The following is an 18842-nucleotide window of genomic DNA, read 5'->3' on the forward strand; positions in this document are numbered from 1 at the left end:
TCTTACCTCCATCTCTTCACTCCACCTCCTCAAATCCTCAACTGCCTTCTTCCTTGTCTCTTGTCCCCCCTCTCCCCCAGCACCACAGAGCCTTTTCTCCTCATTCGGCCCCCTCCCCTCGCTGTTCTGCAATACCCCACACTCCTTCAGCAACCCTCCTTACCTGCCCCCCCCGTCCCTTGTCCTACCCTCCCCCTCCCCCTCCACCTCCTGCACCCAAAGCCTCCTCCCCTTCCTCTTCATTAAAAGTGTGGACCTCAAATATCCGGGGCCTTCGCTCAAACCTTTCAGATCTTACCATACAGGTTGCCACTGACAAACCAGACATTATCTGCCTAACAGAAACTTTCCTCTCCCAAGACGTGTCTGACTCCCAAGTATCTCTCCCTGGCTACTCCCTCTTACGGTATGACAGACCTGAGCCTCGTCCTGGTGGAGGTGTTGCTCTTTTCATCAAAGACTCTATTCCTCACTCTCCATGCACTGCTCTCACTCCCCCACACCCCCAGGAATACCTCTGGCTTCGGCTTCCTCTCCACTCCCACCTCATGTTTATATGTGTACTGTACCGTCCACCGAACAGTGATGACTCCATCTACACCTCACTATCTGAAAACATGGACCATCTTCTATCTTCTCATCCAAACTCTCTCTTCCTCTTATGTGGTGACTTCAATTGTCATCACGCCAGTTGGCTAGGTGTGGGTACCTCTCTCACCTGCCATGGAACCTCAGCAAAAGCTTTCTGCGACTCATTGGGACTGACTCAATTGGTCAACTTCCCGACCCGGATCTCAACCAATGGTACTCCATCTCTTCTGGATCTGATTTTGACAAATTTCCCTGACAATATCTGCTGCTCTTCCTTCGCTCCAATTGGTTCTTCTGACCACGTCCTTGTTAAAGTGGACATCTCTCTGGCTGTTATCAGAGAACCACCTCACCGCCGTCGAGTCTGGCATTTTACTCAAGCCGACTGACAGGGTCTCCGAGCAGCCATCAAACTTACAGACTGGTCTCCTATCACTACTTTCTCAAACATCAACTCATCCTGGGAATTCTTTCAAAGAAACTTGCTCTCCCTCATGCACAGATTTATCCCCTCTCGTGTTCAGTTGTCTTACCCTTCCTCCCGCCCTTGGTTTACTGAAGCTTGTGGCGAGGCAGTTGTCCTGAAACAACTTGCCTTTGCCTCATGGAAAGCAAACCCAACTGAGGGCAATCTCAGTTCTTTCCACAAAGCTCGGAACAAGTGTGTATCTACCCTCAGGAGAGCCAGAAAACAACATCTTTCTCATCTCAAGTCTGAACTCTCAAACCTCTCTCCCTCCTCAAAATCCTGGTGGCGTTTAATCAAATCTGTTTCTGGTGTATGTTCCCCCTCCATCCCCTCCCTTACCTCAAATGGCCGCACTGCTGATTCCACACGTGATAAAGCTGAATGTCTAAACTCGGTGTTTGCAGCTAAATCTTGTGTCCTAAACCCATCACTATCTCTACCCACTTTACCCAGTCGCACCCAACTGTCCCTGGACTCTGTATCCTTTTCTCCTGACAAGGTGGAGAGCTTGCTTTCAAACCTCGAGTCAGATTCTGCAACCGGTCCAGACGGCATCAGCCCACGTGTCCTCAAAGCCTGCTCTTCTGCTCTTGCTCACCCTCTCTCTGTTCTATTCACCCTCTCATTTGCCCAAGGTCATCTGCCATCTGCTTGGAAATCTGCTAACATCACTGCCCTGCATAAAAAAGGTGCAAAAACAGATCCTTATAACTACAGACCAATCAGCCTTCTCCCAATCATCAGCAAGGTGATGGAATCCATCATCGCCTCAGATATGAAATCCTTCCTCTTCTCCAATGGCTTGATTTCCAATCATCAATTTGGTTTCAGACCAGGTCACTCTACCCTGGATATGCTGCTTCTGCTCTCCCATCAATGGATGGAGGTCCTCAATGCCAGACAGGAAATCCGAGCCGTATCCCTGGACATATCACGTGCTTTTGACACAGTCTGGCACCTGCCCTACTCACCAAACTCTCTTCCCATGGTATTCAAGGCCATCTCCACTCATGGCTCGCAGACTTCCTCTCCTGTCGCAGTCAACGTGTGGCCCTAAATGGAGTTCTTTCATCCCCTCTTCCTGTGCAGGCTGGAGTTCCTCAAGGTAGCGTTCTGGGCCCTGTTCTTTTTCTGGTTTTCATCAATGATCTCTCGGACTCTCTGGAAAATCCTCTATTTCTCTTTGCCGACGACTCCACCCTCTGCCGTACCATCTGTCATCCCTCAGACCGGCAAGCAGCAGCTTCTTCGCTCACTGCAGATCTGGATAAAATCACAAACTGGTCCAACACGTGGAACATGTCTTTCAATCCAGACAAATCTCACACTCTCACTATGTCTCTTCGAAAGGACCGCTTACAAAACCCCCCCATCCACTTTCTCAACAATCCTCTGGAAGAAGTCTTTTCTTTCAAGCTTCTAGGTCTCACTATCTGCCATGACCTTTCCTGGGAAAGTCACATTTCCAACCTCGCCTCAAAAGCCAGTCGCCGACTGGGAATCCTCCGTCGTGCTAAGTCCTTCCTCGGCCCTCTTGAGCTCCTGACCACTTACAAAGCTTTTGTCTGTAGCCTGATGGAGTACTGCTCTCCCCTCTGGGCTGGTGCTCCTGCCTCCCACCTTTCTCGGCTTCACGCTGTCGAAACCAGGGCATTTAAGATCATCGGCATCTCCCGCAATGAAGCTGAGTCTTTGGGCCTCTCACTCAATCACCGCAGGTTGGTCGGTGGTCTTTCTGTCTTCTACCGACTCCTCTCCAGCCTTGCCCCCCCTGCTCTCTTTGCGATTTGTCCCCACCACATTTCCACAGGGCGCTCAAGGTCCGCCAACAACCCCCTTCTGGTACAACTACCAAAATCACGAATCACTGCTCATCTTCACTCTTTCATTCCTCTTTTTTCCCGCCTTTGGAATAAACTTCCTCACTCTATTCTTTCCCATTCTTCCCTCCAGGCTTTCAAAACAGCTGTTCACCACCACCTCTTATCTTCCCCCATCCAAATCCTCGATCTTTTCTACCCCCGATAATCCACCCAAGCCCACTTCCTTCAATTCTCCTAATTTCCTTCCTGAAAGTCCCTGAAAGGTCCATCTTCTCTTCGCCATGTTCCTGTCCCATCCCCATCCCTCTCCCTTCCACAGTTCACCTAATGTGTCTGTTCCCCACTGTTTTGTCCCTTCCACTCCCGCCCCTCTTGTCTCATGCCTCCTTGCTGTGAGTTGTGTGTTAGCTCTCATACGAGCCTCGACCAAGGTATACAAAAAAAAAAGAAAAAAGCAATCACTGAAAACAAGGAAGTTAACGCTCAAACATGACCTGATGATCCCAGCGAGCGTAATCTTATAAAACAATTAAACAGAAGACCAAGAAGGAACTTGAACAAGTCAAGGGCAAAGATGGAGTCCTCAGGAGGAACCTGGATAGAATTCCGGTTTCAGCCACTACTCCACAACCCTCAAACCCATACAGGCGCAGCCAAGTGAGACCGACAGAAATCTTTCTGCAAGAATTCACTTCTCCTTCGACAGATAGATAAAGAAAGAGAGGAATATCGAGTTAAAGAGATGAAATCATTACGACCAGATATAGGACTGAGGCACAAAAAAAGAAAATAAGACATTGCTAATTGAGGTATCCGTTCCCAGTGATTTTGGCCCAAACAAGACAGAAATCAAGAAAATAACAAAATACATCTCAAAAATGAAGTGAAAAGATCCTGGAAGTTGAAGAGTGCCAAAATTGTACCACTGATCATTGGAACACCAGGAATGATAAAAAAAAATGTTACATATAGCTTAAAAAACTATCCCTGGGAATATTAATACAAACAAACTGCAGTTGGAAGCTGTCGGAGGCTCGGTGACAATCCTGAAAAGAGCCCTCGGAATAAAGCTTTGAGAACAAGAAAACTTCACAAATTGGTTCATGAATCATGCCCCCTGACTGAGATGGAGGTGGATACTTCGGGATCTGGAAGGACTCGGTTCCACCTTATGAATCCCGCATATGGAGATAGCAACCAACAACATATATATATATATATATATATATATATATATATACACACACACACACACACACACACACACACACACACACACACACACACACACACACACACACACACACACACACACACACACACACACACACACACACGTAAAACATTCAATCAATTTCATATCCTGAATGTTGACAGTCCTTTATGACGTTTAAATACAGATGCATTGAGAAGTTATGGACTTACCCACATCCGCCCCACATCATTGAGCTCTTTCTTGTACCGAACGGAGTCTTGTAACACCTGTAGGTCAAACAAAACCTCGATGTCAGATGCACATTGAAAACAAAAATGAAAGTTCTTTGGAAAAAAAAGAAAAGTAACTGGTTAAAATAAGTGTTCATTTCAATTCACAATGATACAGACTTTTGGAGGAGCTTCCACACTTTCATTAAAGGAACACGGTAAAAGTTTAAGTGAATTCAAAGCTTTATCATGAGCTTCATCATTTGTATTTTGGAGGAACAAGAAAATAAAGGCATTTGATGGGACAAGTTTCTAGTAAAAAAAAGGGGGAAAAGTGAATGGGGGGACTCCAATACTGAATCCAAAGAACCTTCTCTCTGTATCTCTGACCATATCCTGTTCATATAGAGAGACTGACAGAAAGCAGGGTGACCAACTTGAAGGACAAGCATCCTCTGCATGCAGAACGATTCTGGGAAGAAGTTGCTTTGAGTTTACTGGTAGGCCAAGTCCTTCCTGACTGACTCAAACTTTATGCCAGGGGAGCTGGTCAAGACAATTTATTGCATGCTGTCTGTTCCTAAAACAAATAAACAAACCTAAGGCAGCGAGAATAGACGCCACATTGCTCAGACTTTTATCAACACCTTCTATACAACTCTGATTTTATCACAAATTTGGTGTTGTTGGCATTTTCTTTTGTTTACTTGCTTTAAGATCCTGTCATGCCTGTTGGTGCAAAGAGTCTTGAGGAACTAGCGCCACTTTCGTCTGTCTTGGGGCCACTGACTTGATCACTGTCCAGGTGGTTTCTTGCTCCCTCTTCTCATTTTCCACCATATGCCGCCAGGTTTCTGCCGGTTCTCCAACTCTCCTACGACCTTCAGGCTTCCAGCGTATTGTTCGTTTTGTGATATTGTTGTTTTCCACGCACAGTCCACGTGGAATCCATCTCCATTTTAATTTTTTCTGTGATGTTTTTCATTCCAGTCCTTCGTCCTCACTGTATCTGGCCAGAAAATTCACAATATATTTTTGTGAGAGGTGTAAATGAAGGATTGTAGCTTCTTTGCAATGGTTTTGGTGGCTTTCCATGCTTCCCAACCAAATAATAAGACAAACATTCAATTTAACTTCTTTGTAACCTCCCAATCTGCATCGGTTAGGTGAATTTTATCAAAGCAGCTCCACCACAACGCTACGGGGAAATCTCACAGAATGCTGTCAAATAGCAAAGGCCTTACAAAGCTCCACCATGATCATCACATGCACAAATTCCAGAAGTACCAATCCTGCCAGCACTGTTGAGAACAAGACCTAAATTATTTGGCCAATTTAAAAACAAGCCTCTCATTGACTGAAACACATCAACCTACTGCTCATTTGATTATCATTGGAGTGTGCTGACAGCATGGTTACCTTTAGCACCATAATTTTAGTTACATTGACATGGTGCCTCACCATTACAAGCATGTTTCAAAATGACACTGACTTGGCCATCATACTCTCAGTCCTTTGCCAGCTTTGTGAGCTGTAAGGTTGGAATTTGAACAGAGTACAGAGCCAAAAGTCTACTTTTTGTGAGATTATACCATAGAATGTCTGTCATTGCCACCATGAAAGTGGCAGCAAAGGGGAAAGCAACCTTTAAAAGAACAGTGTATTCGCCGAAACCAGCACAGCAGAGCTTGTGGTCAGATCATGTTTATTTGTCAACAAGCCCAAAATTGTCAGGTGTGACACTCGGTGCATTTAATAAGTCCTGTTCGCCACCAAATAGCGACAAAATTTAAAGGTTGGTTGAGAGAGAGAGAGAGAGAGAGAGAGAGAGAGAGAGAGAGAGAGAGAGAGAGAGAGAGAGAGAGAGAGAGAGAGAGAGAGAGAGAGAGAGAGAGAGAGAGAGAGAGAGAGAGAGAGAGAGAGAGAGAGAGAGAGAGAGAGAGAGAGAGAGAGAGAGAGAGAGAGAGAGAGAGAGAGAGAGAGAGAGAGAGAGAGAGAGAGAGAGAGAGAGAGAGAGAGAGAGAGAGAGAGAGAGAGAGAGAGAGAGAGAGAGAGAGAGAGAGAGAGAGAGAGAGAGAGAGAGAGAGAGAGAGAGAGAGAGAGAGAGAGAGAGAGAGAGAGAGAGAGAGAGAGAGAGCGCTCTGTGGCTGGAAATGGAGAGTTGCTTTGTACATCCTTTCAACACAAGCTTTGATATCCCATCCATTAGGGGAGAGTTGCTTGACCTTCCATGGCTTGAGGGGTTAGTGTGATATGCTCATCATTGAGCTACCAGGTTGAGCTTCAAAGCAAATGTAAAGAATGAGAGCACATATACAAAACCACCTAAAAAAAAAAAGGAGCTGATACTGTCAGTTCCCTGCCTTTTGAGTGATATGAGGAATCGATCCATGTAATATGAAAGCTAAATCTTGAAAGGTTTTTGAAATATCATGCACACAAGTCAACTTACTGAGATGGTTGTCACGGCAACACAATTCACCTCCAATCAGGTTGAGATAATATCTTAAAGAATAGATATATGCAATACAAAAGCTAAATGTTCAACGGTTTTTGAAATATCGCGCAAACAAAAGGACAAAGGCTTATTTTTGGAAGACAAAGAAGAAGGCTTCTTTGGCCAAAAGCTTGTCTCCATAAATATCATCCAGAAGCTTCGTCTGTGACTCATTTCATTATGTATGTATGTATATATATATATATATATATATATATATATATATATATATATATATATATATATATATATATATATATATATATATATATATATATATATATATATATATATATATATATATATATATATACACACACATCTGTGCACGCACACGCGCACACACACACGCACGCACGCACGCACGCACACACACACACACACACACACACACACACACACACACACACACACACACACACACACACACCAGATCCTCCCTCCCACCTCCTCCTCTTTTTCCTCTTAAAGGTACAAATGCAAGTTATGATAAATTTGTGATCCAAAAATTAAACGTCATTTTCTGTCCATCAGTCTTTTGTGTGTCTGTGTGTATATCTGTCTGTCTGAACAACCAATCGTGCCAAAACTATTGGGCCAATTGCCACCAAACTTGGCACTTGGACCAAGTTCAACCTAGTGATGAACATGGGTTACTTGGTTTCATCTGTAGTTGCGGGAGTTCGTCGGGGAATGTCGACAAAAATTCTCTATGTAAATGTGCATCATGTAGCGCCACCCAGTGGTGGTAGCAGAGGGTATTACAAGTCAGCCGTGGAGATAATTTGCACTTTTGCACTGTACACGTCCCCAAAGAGTGGGAAGCCCCAAAGCCAACGTCCACTCATAAGGGGAGGCAGGGGAAAGGGATGGGAGTCCAGAGGGAGGGGGTGGGTGGGAGGAGGCAGTGAGAGGGGCGGAATGAGAGAGGGGAAAGGATTGGAGGAAGGAGGGGAAGAAAGTGGGGGGTAGAGACCGGCATTGCTCGGCAACGCCAGCCACCCTGCTAGAAAGTTATAAAGAACTTGTCAACATTTTAAAACCGGGTGACATTCATAATCACAGTTATCCTTTTCTTTGGGTACATCTTTGTAAACACTTCAAAAAGGTGTAAGACATCATCCAGAAGGTGTATCTATTAAGGGATAATGTAGTCACACATTGTCAAACTCGACCAAAATCGATGATCTTTTTAAAGCCAAGAACTGAACCAAATACATAGCATTTATGGAAGGTGAAAATAATTTTACTTGAATTCCATTTCCATAATGTGTATTTAGAAATCTATAAATGGAGAAATATAAAACATAAAAAGCTTTCTCAAAATTATTTTATGACCAGCACCAGGAAATTATATTAAAAGCAAATGAAAGAAAAAGAAAAAAAGAAAAATGAAAAGAGCACCATGATTGAGTTCCTCTCCATGAGGAAACCTGGAGTCGGTTACATGATGGTGATTGGGGGCAGAAAACCGGAAAACTCATCCAGTTTGTCATCACACACAGCAGTATCACTATCCTCACAAAATGAAACGCGAGTGGAGGTTAAGTTAACCTCACCAATGTGTGTCACCGGTTGTGACAGGAAAGGGAATTGTAGAATCTCAAAACACCGATCCCAACAGAGTACCTTGAATTGGTGTGTCCAATGTTCGGTGATGGTGTAGGTTTGTGTGGAAGAACAAGCTCAGTGAAACATTCCGACTTCAAAAATAAATAAAAAATAAAGTATAATGCTATCGACATTCTTCACTTCCCTCTTCAACTTGAAATATTGCCAATAAAATGAAAAAGAAAACCTTCTACCCTTGCGGAAAATGCTCCAGGAGCCACCGTAATGCCAATACCCACATCTCCCAATAGACGTTTTGGGATGTTACAGTATTTGGCAGGACAATACCGATATCAATGAAGATAATGAGACATTGCATTTAGCGAGACCAATTACAATGATCAGGTGTCATAATAAACATCTGGGGCTGGCAGGATATCCAAGAGGTACGCACACTCAGGGCCGGCGCCACCATAAGGCCAACTTGGCAGCCACCAAGGGCGCAGACCTCAGAAGGGCGCATTACTGACGTTTAAGGGTCACAGTTTTATGGAAATTATTGTTTTAAGAAAACACATAATAAAATAAACAATATTATATTTCATTGTTCAGAATAGTTTATAGTTCATTGTTATTTCAAAACCAGTTTATTGTTTTCAACATTAACAATACTGTTTCTTTTTTATCTATATATTCTTCTTTCTTTATTCTATTCTTTCATTCACAGCTTGGTGACAAAATTTGCAAAGGAAAAGGCATGCAAAGTGAGATTTTGATGTGTCTGAAATTGAAACTTTTATGAGACGTTTTTAACTCTGTTTGTCTGTTTTTTGTTTGTTTCTCTGTCTGACTGTAAGGAAAATATTGTGGTAAAATAAATTTAGCTGTTATTTTTTTTTACATTTTTTTTTACTATAAAATTTTTTTTTTGGGGGGGGGATGCAAGTAACTGGCCTTGCCTAGGGCGCAAAATAGTCTGGCGCCGGCCGACCCTGCGCACACTCGCCTCTAAACTGTCCACCCAGGTTCGAATCCCGACCAAGCTATAAACTGTCGTCCCAGTATTTCACAGGCAGGGTGATTCATTATTGTGTGTGCCCGTCCCTTGTATGGACTTTAAACTGGGTGCACTATCTGCTGGCATTATTTGTGGATGATAAAGATCCCATGGTGTTCTTTGCAAAGAGTAGGCAAGCTATTGCCGGCACCCAAAACAAATTACAAATTTGTGCTGCTCCCTCTGTAACTAATGGTTCTACCACGCAGCTTTGTGCTGCAAACAAAAGAAGAAGATAAACATCCTTACTCCCATCCCTTTCACAAGTATGGAATGACAACTACTTGTGAGATGTCAGATTGAGTGTATTTGATGCATACATGCATACATACATCTTGCATTTTTTTAACCATAAAGATGTTCTTCGTGACAATTATCGTCATTCAAACAGTATCGGCCACTCCGAATGTTTATAATTTCAAACATTTAAAGGACGTTGCAAATGACAACACCAGTCAATTTACTTAGATGGTCATTGTAAACCTCAAAATAGTTGATTGCCCAAAATGCTTTGTTAATAAGAGAGTGACCAATTTTCACAAAGTCTGGACCATGAGATGGGCTCCTTTCTTCATAATGGTTTCAACAATTTCAGAAAAGAACCTCTGCGAACAGTGAGTCCACAACGGAGACTGTGGCTCCAAATGAGTAAATGCACGACCTCAGCTGCATCCAATAAAGTCAACAAGGAAATCCAACACAGGCGGAGGCCATTCAGCCCATCATGCCTGCGCGAACACCACACCAACCCAAGATCCAAGAAAGAAAATGCAAAAGGAAAATGTTTTTTAATTAATGGAAGAAAAAATAAAATTTGTATTTTGTGTTTGTTTGTTTTTGTATTTAATTTTTTTTTGTATACTTTTTTGTTGCAATTTATTTTTTCTATTTTTTTTCTTCCCCACGGGGAGGGGGCATGGGCTTGGTTAAAAACACACATCAATCACACAAGCCCCCTTAACAAGACCCCCACCAACGGCACTCCATACACAATCACTCATCAATACTCAAACTACCTAAAAGTCTAATCAACATCCCCATACCCCTCTATCTCCACAACTTCCAGGTACCTATCTAATTCTAATTTAAACTTGTCTACTTTTTGTGCTGCCACGACCTTTCTAGGGAGACCATTCCATGCATTAACTACTCTCTGAAGGAAAGTCCCCTGTGTTACTACGGTCTTAACTTTCCTCCTCTTTACTCTCAGGCTATGACCCCTGATTCTGCTGCTGTCTACTCAGTTGAATAATTCATCTGCACTTATTTTATCTATACCTTTCATTATCATGTTGATAATCTCTGTCATATCTCCTCGCAACCGCCTCCTTTCCAGTGAATAAAGCCCTGTCACCTTCAACCGCTCCTCATCGCTGAGTCGAGCTAGGCCCGGAATCAATCTAGTAGCCCTACGCTGAACCCTCTCTGTGGAATCTACGTCCTTCCGGAACTGTGGTGACCAAAACTGCACACAATATTATCGATGTGGCCTCACTAAATTCCTGTACAATGTTAACACCACCTCTTTTGATTTATAAATGATCCCCCTCAGAACACAACCTAAAACCCGATTTGCTTTACCTATAACTGCCTGGCACTGTGCTGCCTGCTTACCTCCCGTATCTATTACCACCCCCAGATCCTTCTCCTGTGTAATGTGCTCCAAAATTACCCCTTGCATCCTGTAATCTCTATTTTCATCGTTCTTCCCCATCCCCAACACCTTACACTTGCTCAGGTTAAATTACATCTGCCAATATTTTGCCCAATCCATACAAGTATCAATACTCTCTTGTATCTGTTAGCAAAGAGTGGTTCATGGTTAATATCTGTGTGGTTAGTATCTTGCAATTATCCTGACTGTTCTTGTGTAAAAGTTGAAGAAAAATACCTGTTTTATAAGCCTGCTATCTCACTTTCATCACTAACCACTCTCCCGATGCGATAGTGGTTAGTATCCAACACCTAAAAAGCCGCCTCTGATATCCACCTCACCTCCAAGCTTTGTGTCATCCGCAAATTTGGAAAGCTTACTCTTTACCCCATTATCCAAATCGTTGATGTAAACATTGAATAGTAATGGTCTGAGTACCGATCCCTGAGGTATCCCACTACTTACATCCTCCCAGCAAGACATCCTCCCACTCACAGCCACTCTTTGCTTCCCATCACTAAGCCAGTTTGTAATCCAATTAGCTACTTGACCAGCCACTCCACAAGCCCTCACTTTGGCTAACAACCTCCGATGTGGTACCTTATCAAATGCCCTCTTAAAGTCTAGATATACTACGTCCACTACCTTTCCATCATCCACCCAATCAGACACTGCTTCATAGAACTCTAAAATATTTGTTAAACAGGAACGACCTTTGGTAAACCCATGCTGACCACCTTTAATTAGTTTGTATTTGTTTAAATGGTTCTTCATCTGGTTCTTAATTTCTCCAACACCTTCCCCACAACTGAAGTCAAACTAACAGGTCTATAATTTCCCAATTCTTCTCTGGATCCTTTCTTAAATAAGTGTTACATTTGCGACTCTCCAATCCTCCGGTACCTGTCCTGACGACAGTGAGCTATTGAAAATATCCGTTAACATTTCACTTACCTGCTCAGCCACCTCCATCGACAGTCTCGGGTGCATATTATCTGGACCCAGAGCCATATCTACTCTTAGATTACCTCGCTGTTCCTTTACTTCCTCCACTCCAATCTGGATCTTCTGTAAAAGCCCTTCCTCACCTCCTCGATAGATACTCTCAGCTATTGGCAATTCTCCTGACTGTTCTTGTGTAAAAGTTGAAGAAAAATACCTGTTTAATAAGCCTGCTATCTCACTTTCATCACTCACCACTCTCATGGTGGTATTCCTCAATGGGCCCTCACTGGTCCTCACCTGTTCTTTGCCCCTGATGTACTTAAAGAAAGCCTTGTTATCATGTTTAATATTCTTAACCATGTCCTTCTCGTAATCTCTTTTGGCTTACCGAGTTATTTTCTTCACTTGCCTCTGTTTACTCCAATGGTGATACAAATCTAACTCCAGTCCTGTTATGTTAAATCTAATAAATGCCTTTTGCTTCTCCTAAAAAGCGTTCCTTATCTCACTGCTCAACCACCCTGGTCTCTTTCTGTTTCTAGTTTTACACCTCATTGGAATGTACTTACTCTGCACTCTACACATTTGGTCCTTGAAGGTTTCCCATTTTTGTGATGCCGATTGTCCTGTTGTTAGAGTCTCCCAATCTCGATCACCCAATTCTCTCCTCATACCCTCAACAATTGCCTTCCTGAAATGTAATAGCCTTACCCTACTATCCTGAACTCTAACCCTCAACACAATGTTTGCACACACAATGTTATGGTGACTTGCTCCTAAATGCCCCCCAACCTCCACCTCCTCCACCATATTGGGATCGTTACTTAAAAGGTCGAACACTGCATCCCCTACCCCCCCCCCCCCTCGTGGGCTTATCTACGTACTGGGTTAAAAAGCAATCTTGGAATAAAACTAGGAAATCCTCATCCACTCTGCCCTTTACCTGTTCCTGGACCCAATCTATCCCTGGCAAATTAAAATGCCCCATAATCAAGACTCTTCCCTCACAACATGCCCTTTTGAATTATTCATGTACTCCTCCTTCCTCCTCTTCCTTCCCACCCGGAGTTGACGTCTATTGCTCTGCTCATAATTTCTTTATCGTTTCCTAATCTGGAGGGGATCCCAGAAAACATGACCTCACAACCCTTTGCTTTCAGCCACTTTAGCAAAATCCTGTATCTATTTTTCAAAACCTCTGAGTAAACTTTCCATCCATCATTCGCACCTCGGTGTACCACAACCAACTTCTTCCTGCCGTGACCCGATACAATATCGTTTACCCTTCCTTCAATGTCCCTAACTCCTGCGTCCCGCTCCTTCAAAACGACACAGAATTCTGTGTCCACAATCCTTCCTGCAGAATGAAGAATCTACATATTTAATAATCTCATCAACCACAAAAACTGTCTCCCATAACTCATGTCTACAAATTTCTATTGCTGCACCTCCACCACTGCCTGCACCCGCTGCACCTCTGCCACTGCCCGCACCTGCTGCATCTCCGCCACTGCCCGCACCCGCTGCACCTCCGCCACTGCCCGCACCTGCTGCACCTCCGCCACTGCCGCACCGGCTGCACCTCTGCCACTGCCCGCACCCACTGCACCTCCACCACTGCACCTCCGCCACTGCCCGCACCCGCTGCACCTCCTCCATCACCCGCACCCACTGCACCTCCACCGGTCCCCGCTGCACCGTTGCCACCGCCCGCCCTCTCTTTATTTTCTCTGCTGCGTGACCCTCATCACCTCAGTCTTCTCCAGACTCATCTTCAGCCCATGTTTCTCAAATGCCTCCTTCCACTCCGCCAGTACTTCCTGCATCTACTGTGCACTCTCCATCACAACAGCGAGATCGCCCGCAGACAGCATCGTCCCCATACTTCTCCTCAAGCTCACCTTCATGCTTACCAGCTCCATCACCATGATAAACACAAGTGGGCTGAGAGCATTTCCCTGCCTCAAACTGATGTTCACATTGAATTCCTCAGATATCCCAGGACCAACCAAAACTCTTCCCTTCATTCTCTTGCATATCCCTTTCACCAACTTGACTTCTGCTTCTGGCACTCCCATCCGTCTCAGGGTTGCCATCAATGTTGTCAGCCTTCTCCAGGGTCCACAAATCCCAATGCCATCCCACCTTGCACCTCCAATCTCTTTTTCACCAGCTGTCTTCGGGTGAACATCCCATTCGTCATCCCTCTACCCTCTTTAAACCCTTGCTACTCTTCTCTGATCTCCATCTCCAGCACCTTCATTTCCTTACACCTTTATCCAAAATCAACTGAGATTACAAATAACACATGATGAAATAGACAACAACTAACAAATGGCAAAATATCGAAAAAAATGGACAAGTCGACTGTGAATAACAATAACAACTAGATTGGTACTCGAGAGCGCATACCTCCGTCAGGCTGAACAGTTTATGTCTTGTACCCCATTGATCGGCTGAATCTGCATCTGGACCTCAAACAAAATCCAATCAGCTTGTTCTTGTCAAACACCAAACCCATCCACGAAGTTTCGGCTGAATGCATACACACCTTCTTGAGATATCATGCTGTATATCCTTTTTGACCAAATCTCTCATTGGTGAAGAATCACTGTCAAAAAAATTGTAAAATTCTCATGTCCGGATCCCAATTTGGATCTTCACCAAAATCAAATCAATTGGTCCTCGTCATACACCCACCATGTCCACTTCGTTTGGTCTGAATCCGTTCACAGCGTTTTGAATTATCCTGCTCACAGACAGACAAACAGGGGTGAAAACATTACCTCCGTCCACCATCGTGGCGGAGGTAATGAACTTCAGAAGAATAAATAACAAATCAATAAGTAAGAGAATAAAGGACTGTATTCCAAATAATACGAGATCAGAATTGGTTAAAAAAAGCTTGAAAACGACCCACAGATGAATGTGCCTTCACGACTCCATCAATACCTTGACAGAGACGAGGGTCAGAGTAATGCAGTGCATCGATGGAGTATGATGTGCGTTGAAATCGGTTATCTTGTGATTTCATGAAATGAATGTGGATATCATGGGCAAACAAACAAACACACACACACACACACACACACACACACACACACACACACACACACACACACACACACACACACACACACACACACACACACACACACACATACACACACACACACACACACACACACACACACACACACACACACACACACACACACACACACACGTCCATGAATTCTGGTAAGGATTCATAATCAAACCAGACACATGTTACCTTCCATCACCAATGAATAAACATCTGCACACTTCCTTGCACATTACATGTACTTGACTAAACACATCCATATGAATTGTAATCGACCTGTTATTCGCTAAACACACGGTCTGTCATTTGTTTACATTATTGTTACTAGTACGGCCCCGTAGGTGAGTACCAGTATGTGCAGCCTCTCTCTCTCTCTCTCAAACCTCGAAAAGGCACATCCGCGGGTCCCCAGCAATATTCCTGGCAAGTTTCAATTGTGCAAAATAAATAATAAATAAATAAATAAACAAACATTAATTGTGATGTCATTCGTGACATCATAGCACCGTGTCCTGTCATTGGTCGACAGATAAATGGCCGTAGCTTGGGAACCGCTCGTCCGATCGATATCAAACCTCGAAAAGGCACATCCGTGGGTCCCCAGCAATATTCCTGGCAAGTTTCAATGAGATCGGACCGGCAGTCGTCGAGAAACGGCGGTCGCAGACAGACAGACAGACAGACAGACAGACATTGCTGGAATTATAGATAGATTATTATTATTATTTGTTATAACTTTGTTTATGGAACACAAATGCAAAAGCAAGCATTTGTTTTGGTCATGCATTTTTCGGGGAATTCTGTATATTGTGTACGCAAGATAAGTGGACAAGCCGGTAGGCGACATGGGTGGTCGCTATATAATTGCATACTAGTCATACCGTTTTTGATGGATCGGGCTGAAATTTTTTGACAAAGAGGTTGATTATACAGTGGGGAGAACAAGTATTTGACACACTGCCGATTTTGCAGGTTTTCCCACTTACAAAGCACGTAGAGGTCTGTAAATTTTTATCATAGGTACACTTCAACTGTGAAAGACGGAATCTAAAACAAAAATCTTGAAAATCACATTGTATGATATTTAAATAATTAATTTGCATTTTATTGCATGAAATAAGTATTTGATCACCCACCAACCAGTAAGAATTCCAGCTCTCACAGACCTGTTAGTTTTGTCTTTAAGAAGCCCTCCCATTCTCCACTCATTACCTGTATCAACTGCACCTGTTTGAACTCGTTATCTGCATAAAAGACAGCTGTCCACATTCAATCAATCAGACTCCAACCTCTCCACAATGGGCAAGACCAGAGAGCTGTCTAAGGACATCAGGGACAAAATTGTAGACTTGCACAAGGCTGGGATGGGCGACAGGACAATAGGAAAGCAGCTTGGTGAGAAGGCAACAACTGTTGGCGCAATTATTAGAAAATGGAAGAAGTTCAAGATAACAGTCAATCTCCCTCGGTCTGGGGCTCCATGCAAGATCTCACCTCGTGGAGCCTCAATGATCATGAGAAAGGTGAGGGATCAGCCCAGAACTACATGGCAGAACCTGGTCAATGACCTGAAGAGAGCTGGTCAATGACCTTTGATACCACAGTATCAAAGAAAACCATAAGTAACACACTATGCCGTCATGGATTAAAATCCTGCAGCGCACGCAAGGTCCCTCTGCTCAAGCCAGCGCATGTCCAGGCCCATCTGAAGTTTGCCAATGACCATCTGGATGATCCAGAGGAGGAATGGGAGAAGGTCATGTGGTCTGATAAGACCAAAATAGAGCTTTTTGGTTTAAACTCCACTCGCCGTGTTTGGAGGAAGAAGAAGGATGAGTGCAACCCCAAGAACACCATCCCAACCATGAAGCATGGAGGTGGAAACATTATTTGGGGATGCTTTTCTGCAAAGGGGACAGGACAACTGCACCATATTGAGGGGAGGATGGATGGGGCCATGTATCGCGAGATCTTGGCCAACAACCTCCTTCCCTCAACAAGAGCATTGAAGATGGGGCGAGGCTGGGTCTTCCAGCATGACAACGACCCGAAACACACGGCCAGGGCAACTAAGGAGTGGCTCCGTAAGAAGCATCTCAAGGTCCTGGAGTGGCCTAGCCGGTCTACAGAGCTGAACCCAATGGAAAATCTTTGGAGGGAGCTGAAGGTCTGTGTTGCCCAGCGACAGCCCCGAAACCTGAAGGATCTGGAGAAGATCTGTATGGAGGAGTGGGCCAAAATCCCTGCTGCAGTCTGTGCAAACCTGGTTAAGAACTACAGGAAACGTCTGATCTCTGTAATTGCAAACAAAGGTTTCTGTACCAAATATTAAGTTCTGTTTTTCTGATGTATCAAATACTTATTTCATGCAATAAAATGCAAATTAATTATTTAAAAATCATTCAATGTGATTTTAAAGATTTTTATTTTAGATTCCATCTTTCACAGTTGAAGTGTACCTATGATAAAAATTACAGACCTCTACGTGCTTTGTAAGTGGGAAAACCTGCAAAATCGGCAGTGTATCAAATACTTGTTCTCCCCACTGTATATAAGTGTGCATAAAAGACAACAAAGGCACAAGAAGCAAATTTTTGATTTTCGAAATATATATATGTAAATATTTTTCTGATTTTTTCAAAAATTTCAAAGTCCCTTTGCTAGGCAACGGTGGCGTCCATAGCAACGGTGCTCAAAAGCGTACAACTAGATCCTGGTATGAACCTAGCAGTCAAATTTCATCAAAATCGATTGACTCTTCTGGCCTCCAGAGCTGTCCATTACATACATACAGACAGATGGAAAACCTGAGAATAACGGTAGTCAAGCGACCACCCCAAAAAAAGAGATCTCGATCGAGCCACACAGCACGCCGCCCCCCCCTCCCCCCAAGATACACAGCATGCCAGCCCCCAAGACACGCAGCACGTCGGGCCCTCAATCTACACAGCCAGACCTCGAGCCACACAACAGCCAGGCCCCGAGCTGCGCAGCACGCCGATCCCTGAAACACGCAGCATGCCGGACCCCGCGCCGCATGGCACGCCCATCCCAAGACGTGCATCACATCAGTTCAATCATTCTGCACAATGTTCAAAATGTGTCTTTCTTGTTGAGACCGAGCATTGCTTAAATCACAATATAAATGATTCATAATGGCCACCGAGTTCTGCCCATGGGAGCATCATTCCCAATTGTGACTTGAATTTTAATGTGTGTACCAAACATTGCTACCTCCGCCACCGAAGGTGAAGGAGGTAATGTTTTCACCCCTTTCTGTGTGTTTGTCTGTTTGTTTGTGTGCAAGTTATCTCAACAAGTTGTGGACAGATTGGGATGAAACTTGGGGAACATGTTGCGTTTTTGACAAGGAAGAATTGATTCAATTTTGGTGAAGGTCCGAATCCCGAACTGGACACGAGAATTATTTAATTTTCAAAGTGATTCTTCACCATTGACAAATCCGGCCAAAAACGATAGAAAGCACGATATCTCAAAAAGTTGTGAGACTGATTCGGATGAATGTTGGTGGACACGTTGGGTGTGTGACAAGGAATAATTGATTCGATTTTGGTGAAAATCTGGATCTGGATCTGGATCCGGATCCAATGACAAGAATTTTTAAAGTGATTCTTCACCGTTAAGAGATGGAACCAAAAATGATATCGTTCTGCATCGCATGATATTTCAAAAACGTATTTTCGCCCGATATGTTCTCGTGGATCAGGCATTACGTGGCGGAGGT

The 18842-nt window shown here is 43.8% G+C and overlaps 1 protein-coding gene across 6 annotated transcripts in view; it reads right to left on the reverse strand.

Annotated features, from left to right (window-relative positions):
• The window catches only part of HIP1 (huntingtin interacting protein 1), a 438658-nt gene that overhangs the window by 285875 nt on the left and 133941 nt on the right, over window positions 1-18842 (reverse strand). For all 6 annotated transcript variants that reach the window (XM_085858611.1, XM_085858616.1, XM_085858610.1 and 3 more), the window contains one exon: window positions 4309-4365. In XM_085858611.1, coding sequence (XP_085714737.1) covers window positions 4309-4365 — 57 coding nt within the window. The remainder of the gene's footprint in view (window positions 1-4308; window positions 4366-18842) is intronic.

The sequence above is a fragment of the Eptatretus burgeri genome, chromosome 16, assembly GCF_056783735.1.
Source record: "Eptatretus burgeri isolate ZD-2024b chromosome 16, Ebu_testis_v1, whole genome shotgun sequence".
Classification (NCBI taxonomy): domain Eukaryota; kingdom Metazoa; phylum Chordata; class Myxini; order Myxiniformes; family Myxinidae; genus Eptatretus; species Eptatretus burgeri.